At 37.5% G+C, this 17,778-nt stretch overlaps 2 protein-coding genes and 1 long non-coding RNA gene across 3 annotated transcripts in view; 1 reads left to right on the top strand and 2 right to left on the bottom strand.

The window, feature by feature from the left end:
• Nucleotides 1-223: 223 nt before the first annotated feature.
• Nucleotides 224-5,129, bottom strand: LOC143742310 (uncharacterized). Its single transcript, XR_013205428.1, has 5 exons — nucleotides 4,896-5,129; nucleotides 3,356-3,458; nucleotides 2,098-3,182; nucleotides 1,367-1,464; nucleotides 224-1,212 (listed from the first exon to the last, which is right to left on the bottom strand). It is a non-coding gene; the product is annotated as an uncharacterized LOC143742310 (long non-coding RNA).
• Nucleotides 5,130-6,022: 893 nt separating this feature from the next.
• dus4l (dihydrouridine synthase 4-like (S. cerevisiae)) lies at nucleotides 6,023-11,399 on the bottom strand. Its single transcript, XM_077235141.1, has 6 exons — nucleotides 11,092-11,399; nucleotides 10,876-10,997; nucleotides 7,860-7,977; nucleotides 7,579-7,701; nucleotides 6,410-6,636; nucleotides 6,023-6,330 (listed from the first exon to the last, which is right to left on the bottom strand). Exons 1-6 carry the CDS (start codon nucleotides 11,172-11,174, stop codon nucleotides 6,080-6,082), a joined length of 924 nt encoding a protein of 307 aa, XP_077091256.1. The 5' UTR covers nucleotides 11,175-11,399; the 3' UTR covers nucleotides 6,023-6,079.
• Nucleotides 11,400-11,627: 228 nt separating this feature from the next.
• The window catches only part of cog5 (component of oligomeric golgi complex 5), a 77,892-nt gene continuing 71,741 nt past the window's right edge, over nucleotides 11,628-17,778 (top strand). Inside the window, exons 1-6 of the mRNA XM_077235134.1 lie at nucleotides 11,628-11,711; nucleotides 11,889-12,028; nucleotides 12,237-12,294; nucleotides 13,091-13,145; nucleotides 13,328-13,397; nucleotides 16,699-16,819. Coding sequence (XP_077091249.1) covers nucleotides 11,666-11,711; nucleotides 11,889-12,028; nucleotides 12,237-12,294; nucleotides 13,091-13,145; nucleotides 13,328-13,397; nucleotides 16,699-16,819 — 490 coding nt within the window. The 5' untranslated portion in view covers nucleotides 11,628-11,665. The remainder of the gene's footprint in view (nucleotides 11,712-11,888; nucleotides 12,029-12,236; nucleotides 12,295-13,090; nucleotides 13,146-13,327; nucleotides 13,398-16,698; nucleotides 16,820-17,778) is intronic.

Here is a 17,778-nt window from a genome sequence, read left to right as displayed (position 1 = left end):
TTGTGGACAATAAGTGTATCTGCATTAATATATGAAAACAGCATGAAGAGGAAAGAGATTTCCTGTTCCTGATGAGCCACTTTCCTGAGTTTAGCTCCAACCCTGATTAAAAACAGCTTTAGCAGCTGATCAAGATCTTCAGGATTATTAGTATCTTGCTGGAGGTTGTTGGACTGATTTATTTTTCACAAGACATAAGTCATATGTTACTGACAAGTGTATGTGTTATCAGTTTTAGTTTAATGGAAACATGGTTTTAAATCCCTTGATATATGGAGTTCAGACTGTGGCTCAGGAGACGAAACATTGTGTTTTAATAATGGAGTCCTGAGAACAAATCCAAATATTGCTGACATTAAATTGTTGTTTTAATTAATGCTGTAGGTAAACAAAAAAATTACTAAACTGAATCAAATCGATCATCACAAATGCCGAGGCTTCCCACAATTGCTAATATTTTTCATCATAGAAAACAGAGCCCTCAATAAAACTCAGTCCAATAGAACTAAAAACTTCTGGGACTCAGTGGCTCAAGAAATAAATGGTTGCATTTTAATCTTAGATAATCAATGTTAAATTGTATATTTAACAAAGTGCACCAAACAACAGATGACATTGTAGATAAAGTGGAATGGGTTCGAAACTCGCAACCAAATACATTTTTCCATCATATAACACAAAGCTCTCAATAAAACCAGTCCAAACACACCATCAACTCACAGGTTTCAGTGGCTCAAGATACAAAGTGTTGTGTTGTGATCCTGGAGTCCTGAGTTTAAATCCTGCCATTGCTTATGTTAAAGACCATGTATTGCTTTATATCCAACAAAGCGGCTCAAACGGCAGCACTCAGTGTGAAAGCCATGGTGGTGTAGTGGTTAAACACACGTTACTGGAAGAAACGGTTGTGGCAGAGTCACCGGTTCAAACCCCATAGCTCAGTGTGTTAGATGTGTCATTTAACTGGTTTATTGTAAAAGCCCAGCTCACATACAGGTGAATAGTGAAATATAAGTTCCTTCACATGTTCAGACAAGAGATCTGTGGCTCACAGGTAAGAGCGCTGCCTCATGGGTTCAGAGGTTGCTGGTTTGAGTCCAGCCAGATCTCTGTGATATGAATGAATGCTGTGGTGTGAGTGAGAAGGTGTGGGGGATCATGGGGTCCCCCCCTGAGCTCCCGCACGATGTCCAGCAGGGGTTATGCTTTTGACTGGAAAAAATGAAAATGGCTGTTAAAAAAATGAATCCATCATCCCTTCCCCACCTACTTAGGTTACCATCATTTGCCTTTCAAAGGATTGTTCCTCCAAAAAGAAAACCATGGTAACCTACACACTTACACACTAACATGTCAGAAGCATTACCTGTGCCTGAGCTGATGTCCATCATTACAGTCAATGTCTGTCCACACGTCCCAGAGCTCTGCTTCTGTCGGCCGGGTTTATGCTCCACATCACTGATTCTGTAGAGTCACGGCATAAACAAAGACATCATTACACACTGTACATCTAAACAAATCTGAATTTAAAAAAATAGTCTACAATAAAATCTGTTATACATCAGTAATGCTGTATCAATTAATCTACTGTTTGTCTCGTTTGATTCAATTACTGTCTCACGGGCCACAAAATTATGAAAACACTGATTAAAACTAAAAAATAATTCCGCATTCAATGACAGACCTACAGAACACCAGAACAAGATTACAGAAATTATAAATTACGCGATGAAAACCAAGAGCAAACGTGTCTAGAAACTGCTCTTTACTTAGTTTAACATTTATATTAATAGTATGACATTTTTCATTAAAATACCATTTTAACGGCTGTATTACTCGCATATAGCTGGCAGTCATTACCGGAAGCAGAAAAGCATGAAGCAACAGAAGAACATCAGAGCTTCACACAACTCCTGCTGCCTCAACATCAATCCAGAAAACACTGCAATAAACTTCTTATTACACCTTATAATGTGAATATATCAGAGGGCGATTTATTCAGACTAAAAAGGTAACGCTACAACTAGCGATTGATTTGTTACATAGCGAGCAAGTCATTTGATAAGATAAATTGACTTTATGCGGATTGTTACTTACAGGTGAGTCGCGTGTCATACTCGTTTCCTTCATTTTATCCGCCTGTGTGTCGGTTTTATTAGCAGATGAGCTGTAATATGTGATGTTAAAGTGATATTTAGAGCTGTCATCTTCTCATCTGCAGGATCTGCACGTGTTGTTGTGATTGTCAGCGTCATGTTGTCAAGCAGCAGAAGTGTCAGACTGAAGGAGAAACCCGCTTCTGCCGCCTTGAGGAGCGGAGGAAAACTGCACTTCATTTTCGGATTATACTGGCACTGGCGAGATCACATTTGAGACTTTGAATCATGAAGCAGCAACAGAAACGTGTTTAAATCCCACAACTCATCTTTTATAAAGCCTGAGCCTAAGTTATTTCATACACATACATTAGATACAAGCTCTGACCCGATGAGAATGCAGTGCTGCAACACTGAAACAGAGACCTGTGATCAAATCCCACAGACATGATGAACATCTTTTCCACAACCTAAGTTAAGATCATCATTACATCTCAGACTCTGCGGCTCAGTGGATAGTTGTCTCTCTTCCAAACCTGAAAGTCCTGGTTCAATCCCAACATTTGCTGAAGTTATTCATCATTTAAACACAAAGCTCTGGATCAAACCTGTTGAAAACGCTCATCATCTCTGCAGTATCAGTGGCTCAGGAGAGAAAGTGTTGTGTTTCAATCACAGCGTCCTGAGATCAAATCCCACTATTGCTGACTTTCAATTGTTCTCATTAAACGAGGAATCCCAAAAACCGGCTGTTGTTGTGAAATCCATGATGGGCGAGTGGATAAACACACACACACTCTCTGAGGACAAGACTGTGATGAAGACACAGGATCAAATCTCACTTTAACTGCTTTATTGGAAACTCTCAGGATAATAGTGAAATATAAGTTCCTTCACATGTTCAGACAAGAGATCTGTGGCTCACAGGTACGAGCGCTGCCTCACGGGTTCAGAGGTTGCTGGTTTGATCCCAGTCGGGTCTCTGCGATAGGAGTGAATGTGTGTGTGAGTGGGGCGCCAAAAGGAGGGGGAAACCAGTGCGGTCTCCCCCTGGAGCTTCCGGCACAGTCACCAGCAGGGGTTATGCTTTTGGACAACAAGGAAACAAAACTTTATTTGTATAAGAAAAATCACACTCTGTCCCTTCCCCAACTGTTTAGGTTCCCATCATTTGCTTTTCATAGGTGAGACCCTTCAAAAAGAAAGTGATGGGAACCTACATGTTTAGCACAGAGAAACACACACATCATATACATTACCGGTCCATGAGCTGATGTCCATCATTACAGTCAATGTCTGTCCACACGACTCTGATCTCTGCTTCTGTAGGCCGGGTTTACGCTCCACAACACATCACTGATTCTGCAGAGTCACGGCATAAACAAAGACATCATTACACACTGTATATCTTAAACATAAAAATACAAATAAAAATCAGATAAAAAATTATTTCAGCTAACTTAACTAAAATTAATAAATATAATTTGTTATATATATTCAATAGTGCAAATTATTCTCTAACAATTGCAGAGTATATAATACTTCAGTAATGCTGTAACAGTTCAGCTTCTGTTCAGTTCTGATGATGCTTCTGATGAACACCGAACAGAAGCAAAAATAATCTCCACGTCTGATGCCTCTATTAACCCTTGTGCTCCTTAAGGACATCTTTGTCTTTTTAAGGTTTTTGCGTAACAATTGCATAAATTCAACTGCATACATTTAGGCAGAGGTGTGAATTTTTATTGGAATTATACTATTTAACCCTCATTTCCTTTAATAAATCTATTTTACACTAGTAACAGAAAATAGTTACATGCAGGACCTTAAGGACACAAATGTCTTCCCTGGGGCATTTGGCTATAAAATGATGTAGTCTTTGTTAAAAGGCTTTCAGGCTTTAAATTAACATTTATAAAAAAATTACCAGATTGTACCATTTTATTTGCACCAGATTTGGCATATGAGGCAAATACTCGTTTTTTGTATATGATCCAATTAGATAAATTGTGCATCTATAGCCTAATTGTGTGGGTGTGTTGGTATGGATGTCAGAGTGTGGTTTGTATCTGTCTACTATAAAATGTTAGCTTTGCTGGCATCTAATGTGGAAAATTTGGTACTGCACCCAAACTAAATCTGAAAGCTAATTTTTTGAGATATCAACCTCAAATGTGGAACACAAATTCTTTAGATTTATGACTTTGACGTTCTAGCTTTTTGAGTTCAACCTGTTTTATACAAAAAAAAATTTCCACTTTTTAAACTTTTGTGCGTCAAATGTTTATGACCATTTTTGACAGACATTTTTGTCCTCTAATAAGCCCTCAGAGTAACAATTTAAAATTGACGCATCATGACAGCACTATATCAACCGAGACAAAGTTTTCTTATTTTTCTACTTTGTAATGTGAAAATCAGATGACGACCCATTCAAATATTATTAACGCAACAACTAGCAATTGATTTGATCTTCTGAAGGTCTGAAAGATCAGCATAAACAAATACTGATAAATCTTAATAGAAGAGATGGGACTAACGTTACCTCAACTTGTTTATAGGTGAAATTATACGTTTTGTTTTTCAACAGCAAGATTTTAGGTAAAATAACTTTTAAAGGACTAAAGTTAGTTTTGTAGTTTTTAGTTCACATCATTTTACATGAACTGACAAAAGAGCCCTATGACATCTACTATGTAATCATTATGTAAACTCAAACAATGACTTATTCAAATCACAACGGCTGTTAACAGGAGAAGATAAACCAGAGAAATTGACTTTATGCGGAAAATTACTTACAGGTGAGTCGCGTGTCATACTCGTTTCCTTCATTTTATCCGCCTGTGTGTCGGTTTTATTAGCAGATGAGCTGTAATATGTGCTGTTAAAGTGATAGTAAGATCTGTCATCTTCTCTGCAGGGTCTGCACGTGTTGTTGTGATTGTCAGCGTCATGTTGTCAAGCAGCAGAAGTGTCAGACTGAAGGAGAAACCCGCTTCTGCCGCCTTGAGGAGCGGAGGAAAACTGCACTTCACTTTCTTTAAATCACACAGATGTAGTGGACTTTATACATGTACATTGAAGTTACTCCCAATATTTACACTGGATACAAGCTCTGTGGCATTGAAGAGAATTGTTTGCGTTGGAAGATGTTCGGAAACAGGCAACAAACAAAATCTAAAAACAACACACCCTATCCAAGGCTTGAATCTACACTGGTCTGATCTCAAGGTCATGGTCTTATGAGCTGAGCTACCAAGCAGATCCTCTTCTCTATACTATTTATGTGGGCCTAATGACTTTCAAAATGAAACTAACAGTTTACCCCCACAGACTTTATTCAGTGTGAACAGTTAAAAGTCTCATATGCATTGTCTATTATAATTGTCCATTTGTACATAGCATCTCAAAATTGTACATCTGTAAATAACATCTTAAACCGTTCAGCTGTTAATAACATATCTGTACAATCGTAAAACTATTATATACACAGACATACACACACACATATATATATATATATATATATATATATATATATATATTATATATATTTCTATTACTTTACAATATTGCACTATTTAAATTTTGTTTTCTTATAATATTATTAGTGTGTTATATTTTATTTTTGTGTAATAACTATGTATTTCTGTACTTTTCTTCTGCACTGGAAGTTCCTGTCACCAAGACAAATTCCTTGCGCGTGTAAACATACAGGACAATAAACCTCTTCCTGGTTCTGATTCAATAGCTTGTGTTTCAGATGTGTTTGGGTTGGAGGCCAGTGAACTTTCAGGAGTAATACTGAAGAGCCCTACACTACGGCAATAATGGATTTAAAAATAGGAGATGTAAAATGTAGTGTTTCTGCTTTGTTATTAAAAGCATGTTGCAGTTAATGCAGAAAATCAGCATTCTTTTCAGGATGTTCTTCATTTGCGCCTTTATTTTAACTTATAAAAGAATACATTATTTAAAAACAACTATGTGGAGCCATAAGTGTTGTGGAGGAAGTCGATGACTGCAGACGTACTGGATAAATTATTGAAAACCCTCCTCTCGGGCTGAGAGGTGATGCGTTCCAGCATGTAAATCAGGTGATGGTGGAAACAGCTGAAGGGGGTCCCGTGCTCCACAGCGATGTCCACCCAGTCCCACACACACTGCAGCGGGGTCTCCTCGTACCCTGCGAACATGGCAGGATTCGCCAGCAATCCCCGAGCAGCCATCACACCTGCAGAGATTCAAAGGCATCAGATACAGGTATCACATTAAGATCATCCATGTGGAGAGGCAGTTCATCTGACACACACCATCCACCCCTGTGATGGCGTAGGTGGCCTCCACATCCTGCAAGCTCTTGATGTCACCATTAGCAATGACTGGGATGGAAAGGCTATCCTTGATGGTTTTGATGGCATCATAATGAACAGGCTGGTGCCTCTCGTCGGATGTACGCCCGTGAACTGTAATCCATGAGACGCCCGCTGCCTCGGCCTTCTGACAGAGATCCACTGTCTTCCTGACATCTTTGTGGATTCTGAAGACAAGAAAAAAACAAAACTGCCAGTAAATGTCAAGCCACTTTATATATATATATATATATATATATATATATGACCTGTCAAAAGTTTGCAAAAGTCAAAAGTTTTTTGTTTTTTTAAGGAGTTTCTTATGCTCACCAAGGCTGCCTTTATTTAATCAACAATATCCAAAAATCATTCTAATATGATGATTTGGTGCTCAGGTAATATTTCTGATTATTATCAAGGCTGAAAACAGTTCTTTGATTAATAGAAAGTTCAATGAACATGATTTATTTGCATTTATTAAAAATAAATCTTTTGTCGCATTATAACTTTACCGTCACCTTTGATCAAATTTAATGCATTCTTTGTGAATAAAAGCATTAATTTCTCTCTTTTTTTAATCTTACCACAAAATTTTGAATTGTTTCCACAAAAATATTCTATATTAGAATGTTTTCTGAAGGATCATGTGACACTGGAGACTGGAGTAATGATGCTGAAAATTAAGTTTCCATTTAAAAAGTATATTGCAATAGAAAGCAGTTAGTTTAATTTGTAAAAATATTTCACAATATTGTTGTTGTTTTTTTACTGTATTTTTTTATCCAATAAATGCAGCCTCGGTGAGCAGAAGAGACGCATTTCAAAAACATTTAAAAACAATTACCAACCACAAACTTTTGACGGGTAGTGTATGTAGTATATATCACCTTACCCTAGTATATACTGTATGTATGTATATATATATATATATATATATATATATATATATATATATGGACAAAGTTGGACATATTTATATATCCAACTTCATATAAAGACATTATTAAATTTTGGAACGAAAAAAGGGTTCCAATAATTTCATCAAATTTTAAAATGAAGACATTTTTCAAATTCAATAATACAAGTTAGCAAAATGAGTGTACTTTAAAGTCAGGAGATCATATGCTCACCTTATTTTAATAGATACTGCATAGTTGGGATTATCTATTTGGTTTCGGACATGCCTAACCATATCTTTCACAAGCTCAGGTTTGTTAATCAGACACGCACCGTAGCCTTCAGACACGGCCCACCTGCAACAAACACATCCACAAGACTGCTGTCACTCAGAATGGGAAATGCAGGGAAACTGCAGCTTCCACAAACAACCTGTGCACAAAATGTTCTACTAACATTTTTTTTAAGCAGTGTGTGATGGGAAATATTTAATTACTCTGGATATTAGCATTACCTTTGTGGACAGCCACAGTTCAAATCCACCCCATCTGAGAAAGGAGAAACCACACATGCAGCATCTGCCAGCGTCTGTGCGTCCTTCGCAGCAAACTGGACAATTAAGGGTCGGTCAGCTAAGAAGCAAACATATGTTAAATATGATACGAGTAGTTAAGTAGAAGGCTGTGCCAATGACTCAACCAAAAGTGAAAGGTAGCATTACATCTAACTGTAGTCTTGTTGAGAAAACTGACAACAACAACAACAACCTTTATTTATAAAGCACATTTGACAATACAAATTGATCCATAGTGCATAGCAGAACTACGCTATAAAAACAACAATTACACGTTTCAAAAAAGCTAGAGAGTAAAAATGTGTCTTCAGAGTAGATTTAAAAATATCCAATGAAGGAGCAGACCTCACATGATAAGGAAGAGCATTCCAAAGCTTAGGTCCAGCGACAGAAAAAGCCGATCACCTTTTAATTTGTAGCGACATCGTGACACATTTAAAAGCAAGTGATTTGAAGATCTAAGTGCCCTCGCAGGACAGTATGGCACAATAAGATCACAAATGTACCTTGGTGCACAGCCAGACAACGCCTTATATACAAACATAAGGATCTTAAAATCAACTCTACACTTAAATGGAATCCAGTGAAGGGATGCCAAAACAGGAGAAATATGATCCCTCTTTTTAGACCCAGTCAAAAGTCTTGCAGCCGCATTTTGAACAATTTATAATCGCGATAGTGTAGATTGAGGAAGACCACAATAAAGAGAGCTGCAATAGTCTAATCGTGATGTTACAAATGCATGAATTGCAACTTCTAAATCTTTGCTTGAAAGAACATTCTTCAACATTGCAATTGATCTTAAATGGAAAAAGCTTCCTCTAATAACAGCACTAATTTGTTTGTCGAAAAATAGTGAAGAGTCAAAGATCACTCCAAGGTTTTTGATTTGTTTGCATACTTTTGTTGAGAGAGGACCTAACTGGGCTTTCAGAGCAGGAGTGGAATCTGCCGGACAACCCAGAATTAAAACCTCTGTTTTATCCTCATTTAACTGCAGAAAATTATTTGTCATCCACCTCTTAATATCTTCTACACATTCCAATAACACATCAAATGAAGCAGTGTTGTCAAGCCTTACTGGAAGGTAAAGCTGAGAATCATTAGCCTGGCTCTGCCCTCCTACGCACTTCCGCTCAATTTCATTTTCCTTCAGTACTACGTCTGGGATTGCGCTGTAGACTTTGGTTTTCTCCGATCAATTTTTTACCGGGCCAATCAGCGAACAGAGGGAGTGGCTGAGAACGATGACGTTGATGTCGACTCGTGCGTTATTTTGAGTTGTAGTTCAAAATAAGACAGATGCGAGCGAAGCCATTTGGTCCGTTGAGGCAACGCTGCCGAATATCAAGAAGTTAAAGCCGGAGCAAGAACAATCTTTGCTTAGATTTGTGTTTATGGCCATCCTCCCACGGGGTTCGGGAAAAGACATATGTCACGACCAAACGTCAGCGATCGGTTATGGCAGATAGAGTGACTCTAGGCAGATCCAATAGTTTTAGACTTCAATAGAATACCCGCCTACAAGGAAGTTAACGCTTGTCAATGGAGCGGTGCCAGACTCTCTGTACAAATGAAATGTACGAGAGTCTGGTAGAACCAGGCTAGAGAATCATCTGCATAGCAGTGATATGAAATGTTATAATTCTGAAAAATGAGGGCCGAGGGGAGCATATAAAGGGAAAACAATAAAGGTCCCAAAATAAATCCCTGGGGCACACCAAATAAAACAGGCGCAGATGACGAGGAACAATTTCCTAAATTTACAGAAAAAGTCCTCTTTTCTAGGTAGGAAGCAAACCATTGTAATACAGTGCCCTTGAAACCTACCATATATTCTAGCCGTTCAAGAAGAATGTTGTGGTCGATGGTATCAAATGCAGCGCTCAGGTATAACAAAACCAGCACAACACACTAGCCTGAATCTAAAGCAAGCAAGATATCATTCGTTACCCTCAAAAAGCTGACTCAGTGCTATGTAATGACCTTTTAATATTTTGGAACATGTCCAAAATATTAAAAGAATTCATATAAAACTGGAGCTGTGAAAAAACGATTTTCTCTAAAAGCTTAGAGTTTAGAGATTGGTCGATAATTACTGCACATTTCTGGATCAAGTTGAGTTTTTCTCAACATAGGATCCACAATTGCATGTTTAAAACTAGCTGGAACGACACCTTTGTCTAAAGAGCTGTTTATGAACTGAGGTCAAGTTTATGAGTGAACAATGTTAATTCTCCCAATAAATGTGAGTTTGTGTGTGTGTGTGTGTGTGTGTGTGTGTGTGTGTGTGTGTGTGTGTGTGTGTGTGTGTGTGTGTGTGTGTGTGAGAGAGAGAGAGAGAGAGAGAGAGAGAGAGAGAGAGAGAGAGAGAGAGAGAGAGAGAGAGAGAGAGAGAGAGAGAGAGAGAGAGAGAGAGAGAGAGAGAGAGAGAGAGAGAGAGAGGGAGAGAGAGTGTGTGTGTGTGGGTGGGTGTAAACAATTCATTTAAATTCGACTGAACCCTTGACATGACACAGCTTACCCATAAAGTCACTGGACAATTTTAGGACAAATTTAGGTCTATTAGTTTTTCTAATAATTTATTTATCTAATAATAAATTTTAGTTTTCTCTGCAGTCTGTTAATGTCACAAGTGAACAGGGAAGAAACAACGCTATATACATATATTCATGCAAAATTAGAAAACACTTCCCATGTTATTTTTTTCTTTTTGTTAACATCAATGGCAGTATTTTAGCACAGATTTTACTGTCACTTGGGAATATGGCTAAAAATAATATCTGGCCAAGTGCATTTATAAAATTGGCAAATTTTCCCTATTCAATCTATACCATGGTAATAACTTTGCATATTATCGCACCTGTGCAGTTTATAGTAAAAATATAGACATGTCAATGTTTTGTTAACTTTTGTATGACAAATAATTTTAATATATACATGTACAATGACTTACTCTTATTGGTGGTGAATTCACTGTCTCTGGCTTTTGCAGAGCGCATGAAATCAGCTGCAATGATCATTGGAGTGAAACATAAATCACAGTCATATTTCCTCACTAAACATCTGAAAGCTAACCTGAAAAAAGCCAGAATAACCATTAAAAACACATACGACATGCACAAAATATTACATTACAGGAATTAATTCAATATAGTACTGTCTAACTTACTTTGAGTAACGGACCATGGGTGCACATACTCTGACTGGCCTTCCCCTGTTAAACAAGTCCGTGATGATATTCCCACTGTCCATTATTATTTTATTGTGGACCTCTGTTATAAATTCCGCGACTCACAATCATGCCATATTGTAAGTAATCGCGCAGGTCAAATACTCAGCATTAAATTCCTTATTAAAATGTACATTTTAAATTACAAACTGTACACATGTATTCCTTTAAAAAGCGCGTTCAGAAGAGTAAACATTACGCATGTTCACAAAAAGCATCCTTTGTCACTTCCGTTTGTCAGAGTGGGTGTGTTTAACCTTTGACCTCTTGTCTACAAGAAACGGAATTAATTTTTATTTCCAGTTATAATACGATAGATTATGAAATAAATTAACAGAATACCTTGAATTTTTTGTAAAAGTAATTAAATCAATATTACAATAAAATTGTGTCAGTTTGCGAATTTTTAATGAATGTCGCGTCAGTACAGCTATTTCATATTCATGAGCCACCGCCGTTGCTCTCCATTCATGTTTTGACGCAGGAATTGTACGTCACTGATGAAGTGGCAACGATGGACGCTTATCCGGAATCAACAGCGAATTCACTGCTGAAAGATGGTAATCTTCATTTAATATGAATTCTCTTTTAGATCTGATCTGTGCTTGTGTTTTTAAGATAGCCAGGCAGATTGATTATCTTTAGTTGCAGTAAAAGCACAGTAACACACAGTGTATTCTCCAGGCAATGCGATCTCCTGTAATGTGTTTTATAAACCCTGATCCTTTTCCTTCCAGAGTGCTATACCGATTTCCTTAAAGAGGAATTCGACGTAAAGATATACACAGCTCAAGCCATTCATCATGCTGTCATTGCAGAGCAGCTGGCAAAGCTGGCAGAGGGCATCAGTCAGCTGGACAAAGAGCTGCACTGCCAGGTGAGTGACACCTGTCAATCAACAAGCACCAATGTTTCTATGCAGATCTATATTAGTGCACTAGTGTAGAAAGTGCAGTAATCCTTTATAGAAACGTATTCCAGACAACTACTAATTAGAAAATGATCAATTAAATGCTACCAGTGATAATACTAAAATTGTACAATGTTTACCAATATATTTAGCAATATTTTGTTTTTGATCACAGGTTGTGGCCAGACACGAGGATTTACTAGCTCAGGCAACAGGGATCGAGTCTCTTGAAGGTAAAGTTTCACTACCTGCTTCACATTTTAACACTTTATTATAGATATCCTCATCACCATCAGTTGGATTAAGTTTATGTAATATTAGTTTAAATCCAGAAATGGAAAGTTGCGATTAGCCTTTTCTTACCGATTGTGACATACAGTAGCCTGATAATAAAAGGCTAAAAATCCAAGTGAAACGGCTTCTCAAACAAGAATAAATGTTGGGCGGGGCTTGATTTTCTTGATTGAATGGTTGTAGTTTGCTATTGGTGGATCTCATGTGAGTGACAGGTAAAACACATCATCACAACACACACCGCCCTCACGCCCGTAAACGCATCATCAGAGAAGATTGTTTTGATAAAAGATTATGAGGACACATGAATAATAATAATAATAATGATGTGCACGGATACATCTTTTATAGTAAAACATTACAATGTTCCATAGAAATTAAGAAATGTAAATTTTGAATTCATGGTGATTTTAAAATACAATGCTTGGCATCTCCTACCATTCATGTGTACTTTCTAATGAGCATTTCATACAAGTATATAACAAATTACATTTCCGAAAGAACATGTATAGAAGTTGCAGTGAGTTTTCCTCTGAATACTTACCTCATCTGTCATAGTTTGAGAAAACTGGGAAGACAGAGACACAGAGTTTACACTTTTCAGGGAAATCAACTCATGAATTTGAATGTGCATGCAGTTTAACAGCTGTCCTGCAGGGGGATCCCTCGTCACATCTCAAATTCTTGACCAGTGCACTCTTTCTGAGCATTATGAGTGTTTTTGCTTCCACACAGGTGTCTTACAAATGATGCAGACCAGAATTGCAGCTCTCCAGAGTGCCGTGGAAAGGTATATTACCCCATTAAAGTTATTCAAATTGTTCGTGCATTTAAAAGGTGGTGCATGATTAATAGACATTAGAAAATATCTCTGCAATTTGTGCACTATGAATTAAACAAAAGAAGTACTAAGTTGTCAGATACTTTGTACTAGTATTTTATTTACACATTTCTCTCTCTTTCCATTCTCAGGATAAGGACTAAAATCGTTGACCCTTACAATAAGATTGTGGCACGGACGGCCCAGCTTGCCCGCTTACAGGTGTTGTTTTTTTCTTTACCTTTACATCTGCTTCTGTAATCCATATCTCTATCCCTGCATATTCCGAGCAGACAAAGAGATTTGCATTCTGCTGAACCATTATTTCTTCACTGTCCTGCTTTACAAACACTGTGTGCTTTTTTTTCTTCCTAAGGCTTGATTTCCATGTTTATTGGCTCTGAGATAGATACAACTGCCTTCACAGTTGTTTGCAGTCAAGACAGATTCTGTAATACACCCGATATAGGAAGAAAAAAAGAAATGCACACAAACAAAAAGAAATTCATTCTGGAGGAATAGATGTTTTAGAATATTGATTTGTGATTTATCACATCCCAAAAAATATTTTTAAAGAATATTCTACCCAATTTAAAAAAAAACAACAGTCTTTCAAAATCTTGCAATTAGTATTACATAGTATAGTAATAATCTCGTGTCATTCCAAATTCATTTGTTTTCTTAGAGGAATATAAATAAAACTAATTTTCTTTTGTGCAGTGTTTAATATTTACAATCTTTATGCAGCTCTTTTCCAACCACTTCACATGATTTAAGCTTGAGTGAAGCTTCAAGCCTGCGGGGAAAAAAATCAATAAAAGTCAATTTGGGCCCGGAAAGGAAGGGTCTCTATCACACTTTATCAGTCACACACGTGAATACACACAGCTAGGTGAACAATAGTGTCCCGCTCGACACATCTTGCGGATTTATGGGGTCTTCAGTCCTGGTTTTGTGTGGCTTTGGGGATATTGTTTTTAAATATGAATGAAATACAGCTGCAGTAAGGTTGCTGTGGTAATGATATTATCCCCTTTACTCTCAAAACCTCTTTCTGCCCCTTTTACTGTGTGGCTTTATAGAAGAGTGGACATATATTTGTGTTTGCTCATCAGCATAGCATCATCACAAACTCCATGATGATCTGTCAATGGTCTGATTATTGTTTGCATGCTGCTATCGCATACAGGGTATGTTGTCATAGCTGGTATTTCTTCTTTAACAATTTTTAAACATCTTTTTCAATATCTGTATTGGATTTGGTACATACCTACAAAAAATAAACCTAATGAATATTGGGTAGCACATTGTTTTACAGTCCTGTTTCGCATGAACCTACTATGTACTTATTGTAGTAATGACACTAACTAGGTACTAACGCTGAACCTACATCTAAACCTTCACTTAACCCATGTAGTTACCTTACACTACTCATTACTTTTGTGGTAAGAACACTGTAAGTACATTGAAAGTGCACGTACTGTAAAATGAAGTGTTACCGAATATTGATTACAGGAGTTACACTAATGTTATTGCCCTGAAAAAAAAAAGTTACATTTTGTTTTTTAATGGGGCAGGTTGTCACAAAGGGAACCTGCTGTGTATTGAAATGTATAGAAGAATAAGTCTGTGTCAAAATTATGTTTGCAAAGGGGCGGAAAACTTCTGCTAAATAACCGGAAACTTTCCATGGGAAGTTAAGCTGGGGAGTTTTGGAAATATTCAGAGTTGGAAACTTAATGGGAGTTATAATGGGAAATCTGGATAATTTATGCATACTGTATCATATACAAACATAAAAATAAACATTTTGTTTTGTCTTAAGCAGACATGCTTGTAAACTAATACGAATTTTAAAAATTACATTTTTTATTAATTTGTGAGTCGAACAAAAAAGCATGAATGTTGGATAAATTTAACATATTTCCTATGATCCCAATGCATGCATTACTGTTATTAGTATTCATCTATTTTTCTAAAAATAATATGTGTAACCATTGTAGTATTTGACTGTCTGATGGCACACATAGATTCAGAAGTGTGGGGCATTGTTCATTTCATGTTGTCTTTGTGTTTGGGTCTGTCCTGTCCTTGCCTTTAGCAACAGATTTTTAATTTATTTTTATTCCTCATAAGAATAAGACCAGACTTGACGATGGGGACACAGCTGAATATTTTTCATATTTTCCTTTTGAATTTTTCCATATCTTTACACTATCTGACAGTCTGTCACCCCGGGACAAAGCAATCAGTCTCAGATACACACAGAAAAAGATGCATGTACCTTTGGGACAGTTCAGCTGCACCTTTTTACTGAAACACAAAAAAAACTGACCTCTCCGAGTCCTTCATTTGCCTGCTGTCTGCCCACAGGCATGATTGTCATACTAACTGAACATGTGGCTTAGTTTCACGTTTTGAGCACAAATGCCCTGGGTTATAAGAGTTTACGGTTTATTTTTTAATTGAAGTGTGTGTTGTCTGCTAGGGTGTGAATCAAATGCCTATTCATGCTTGTTTATAGTATTTGTGTGTGAAATTCATTGACAATGACTGTAACTGATATGCTATTCTAGTCCTTAAAGTATCCTGTGAGATGATGCACATCCTTCTCCTAGATAAAAGACAAAAATTATAAATAAAGCACCACTTGTTCTGAGTATATTAACTCTTTTCAGAGTACAGAATCTCCGGGTCAAAACACAGGTGAAAAAAAGAGCAGAAACAAGTGATAAAAGCTTATGCATGTTGTAGTCTTTCAGAAAGAACACCATTTCTCAGCTTTTTGTTCAAAATGTTGTTGTTTTTATGAAACTTACCCGCATCCAAGTTTTGATTAAAAAAAAGAATGCTTAAAGCTAGAATAAATTGAGTTTTTGTTTAAAACCAGAGGCTTTTTATTTTATTTTTTTATATATATTTGCTTGTGCAGATATTCATACAACAAATTTTTCTAGGGGCCATGACATTTTTATGAAAATGATCAAAAACGCTGGTGGTGGCTGGTAACTTGACAACAACAACAAAAAAAACGCTTGCACGGAAAGTGTTAAAAGATTTGTTTGAAACAAATTATGCTATTATTCTACAGGTGAATGCAATGGTCTTTATAACATAGGTCAGGTTTCGCCTTCAATTTAGATCTGTCAGTTTAACTCTGTCGATCTCTCCCTTAATTTTAAGATTGCCAGATGAAAACATAAGCATGCTTCTCTTTAACAAGAAACACTATTCATCCTTCATGTCTGTTGCACAAAATGTGTGTAACGAGGTATTAATACCATAACAATAATTATTGGTCGCTAATACCAGGTTTTCAGTTTTATTGTACTGTAGGTACAATCTATATCATGGAGACTATGGTTACCATGGTAATTTTTGATAGAGGATTTCACTTTTTCATAATATGGGCATCATTATCTTATCATTGATATTAGCTTGTGCTGGTTATAATAGGCCCTCAAGTCATTATGTTATTTGATGAACAGCGGATTGAGAGCCCTTATCATATTTTGTGTGGCAGGTGGCGTGTGACCTGTTGAGAAGGATTATTCGCATCCTGTACCTGAGCAAACGACTGCAGGGGCAACTGCAAGGGGGCAGCAGAGAGATCACTAAAGCTGCCCAGAGCCTCAACGAACTGGGTGAGTGACCCGTCCCGACGAGCGTCGCTTTGCTCACCCCTCGTGTCCTTCAAAATGTTTACTCATGATGGAGCACTCTGCATGAGTGGCAAAACTTTACCTATGTTGTCTTTATTGGATTATATCACATACACTCTTAAAAATAAAGGTTCCAAAAGTTTTGTTTTTTTCACAGCGATGCAATAGAAGAATCACTTTTGGGTTCTCAAAGAACCTTTCAGTGAATCGTACTTAAAAACAAAAAACTTTTTTTTCCCACTACACAGTACCAGCTCGACTCGCCTCGACTCGCCTTTGTTTGGTTGTCCACTGTGTAAGAGTTGTACCTGTACCTGCTTTCGGGTACTTTTTTTCCGTATCAGGTTCTGAGCGAGCTGAGGCGATACTAAAATGTGACGTGAAAACACTGCAGACTGCTGATTGGCCAGAGAAAATCGTCACTATTCACTGCGTCATCACTGCACGCGCCAGACTGAGCTGTTTTTTTCAGCCGTGTTTCATTTTGCTGCCCTCAGCCTCTCCTGAAACAAACGCTTCTTGCTGTGAGAAACAGCCACATCCCGAGGATCAAAAACAGCATACACCCGGTTTCCTCCATTGTCCTGTGTGTGTGTGGGTAGCGGGTGTGTGTGGCGTAGAAGCTGTGGCGTCGCTATGACGACCAGGTACTATTGTGGAGGTACTATCTGTAATGGAAAACGGCGCGAAAAGCGAGCCGAGTCGAGTTGAGCTGGTACTGGTAATGGAAAAGTGCCATTACTGTGAAGAACATTTTAAAAAATCCAAGAGCCTTTTAGGGGCTTTCGCACCAGGTAGTTACAGTAGGAACTCAGTAATAGGAACTAGCCACCAGGAAAGTCCTCTGAGAACTAAGGGCGTGTTCACACTTGTTCGGTTCGGTTTGCTTGGTTCGTTTGGTCTGGACCAAAAAATAAACATTTGGTTCTGGTCTGCTTAGT

The sequence above is a fragment of the Siphateles boraxobius genome, unplaced genomic scaffold (assembly GCF_051911475.1).
Source record: "Siphateles boraxobius isolate OS27281-9 unplaced genomic scaffold, OSU_SipBor_1 19, whole genome shotgun sequence".
Taxonomy (NCBI): Eukaryota; Metazoa; Chordata; class Actinopteri; order Cypriniformes; family Leuciscidae; genus Siphateles; species Siphateles boraxobius.
This window is presented reverse-complemented; position numbering and strand designations above follow the sequence as displayed.

Coding starts and splice junctions, on each gene's coding strand:
- dus4l (XM_077235141.1), bottom strand. CDS start 11,174: ATGGACAGTGGGAATATCATCACGGACTTGTTTAACAGGGGAAGGCCA. Junction 10,998..11,091: donor CCCATGGTCCGTTACTCAAA/GTAAGTTAGACA, acceptor GGCTTTTTTCAG/GTTAGCTTTCAGATGTTTAG. Junction 6,331..6,409: donor CGCCATCACAGGGGTGGATG/GTGTGTGTCAGA, acceptor GAATCTCTGCAG/GTGTGATGGCTGCTCGGGGA.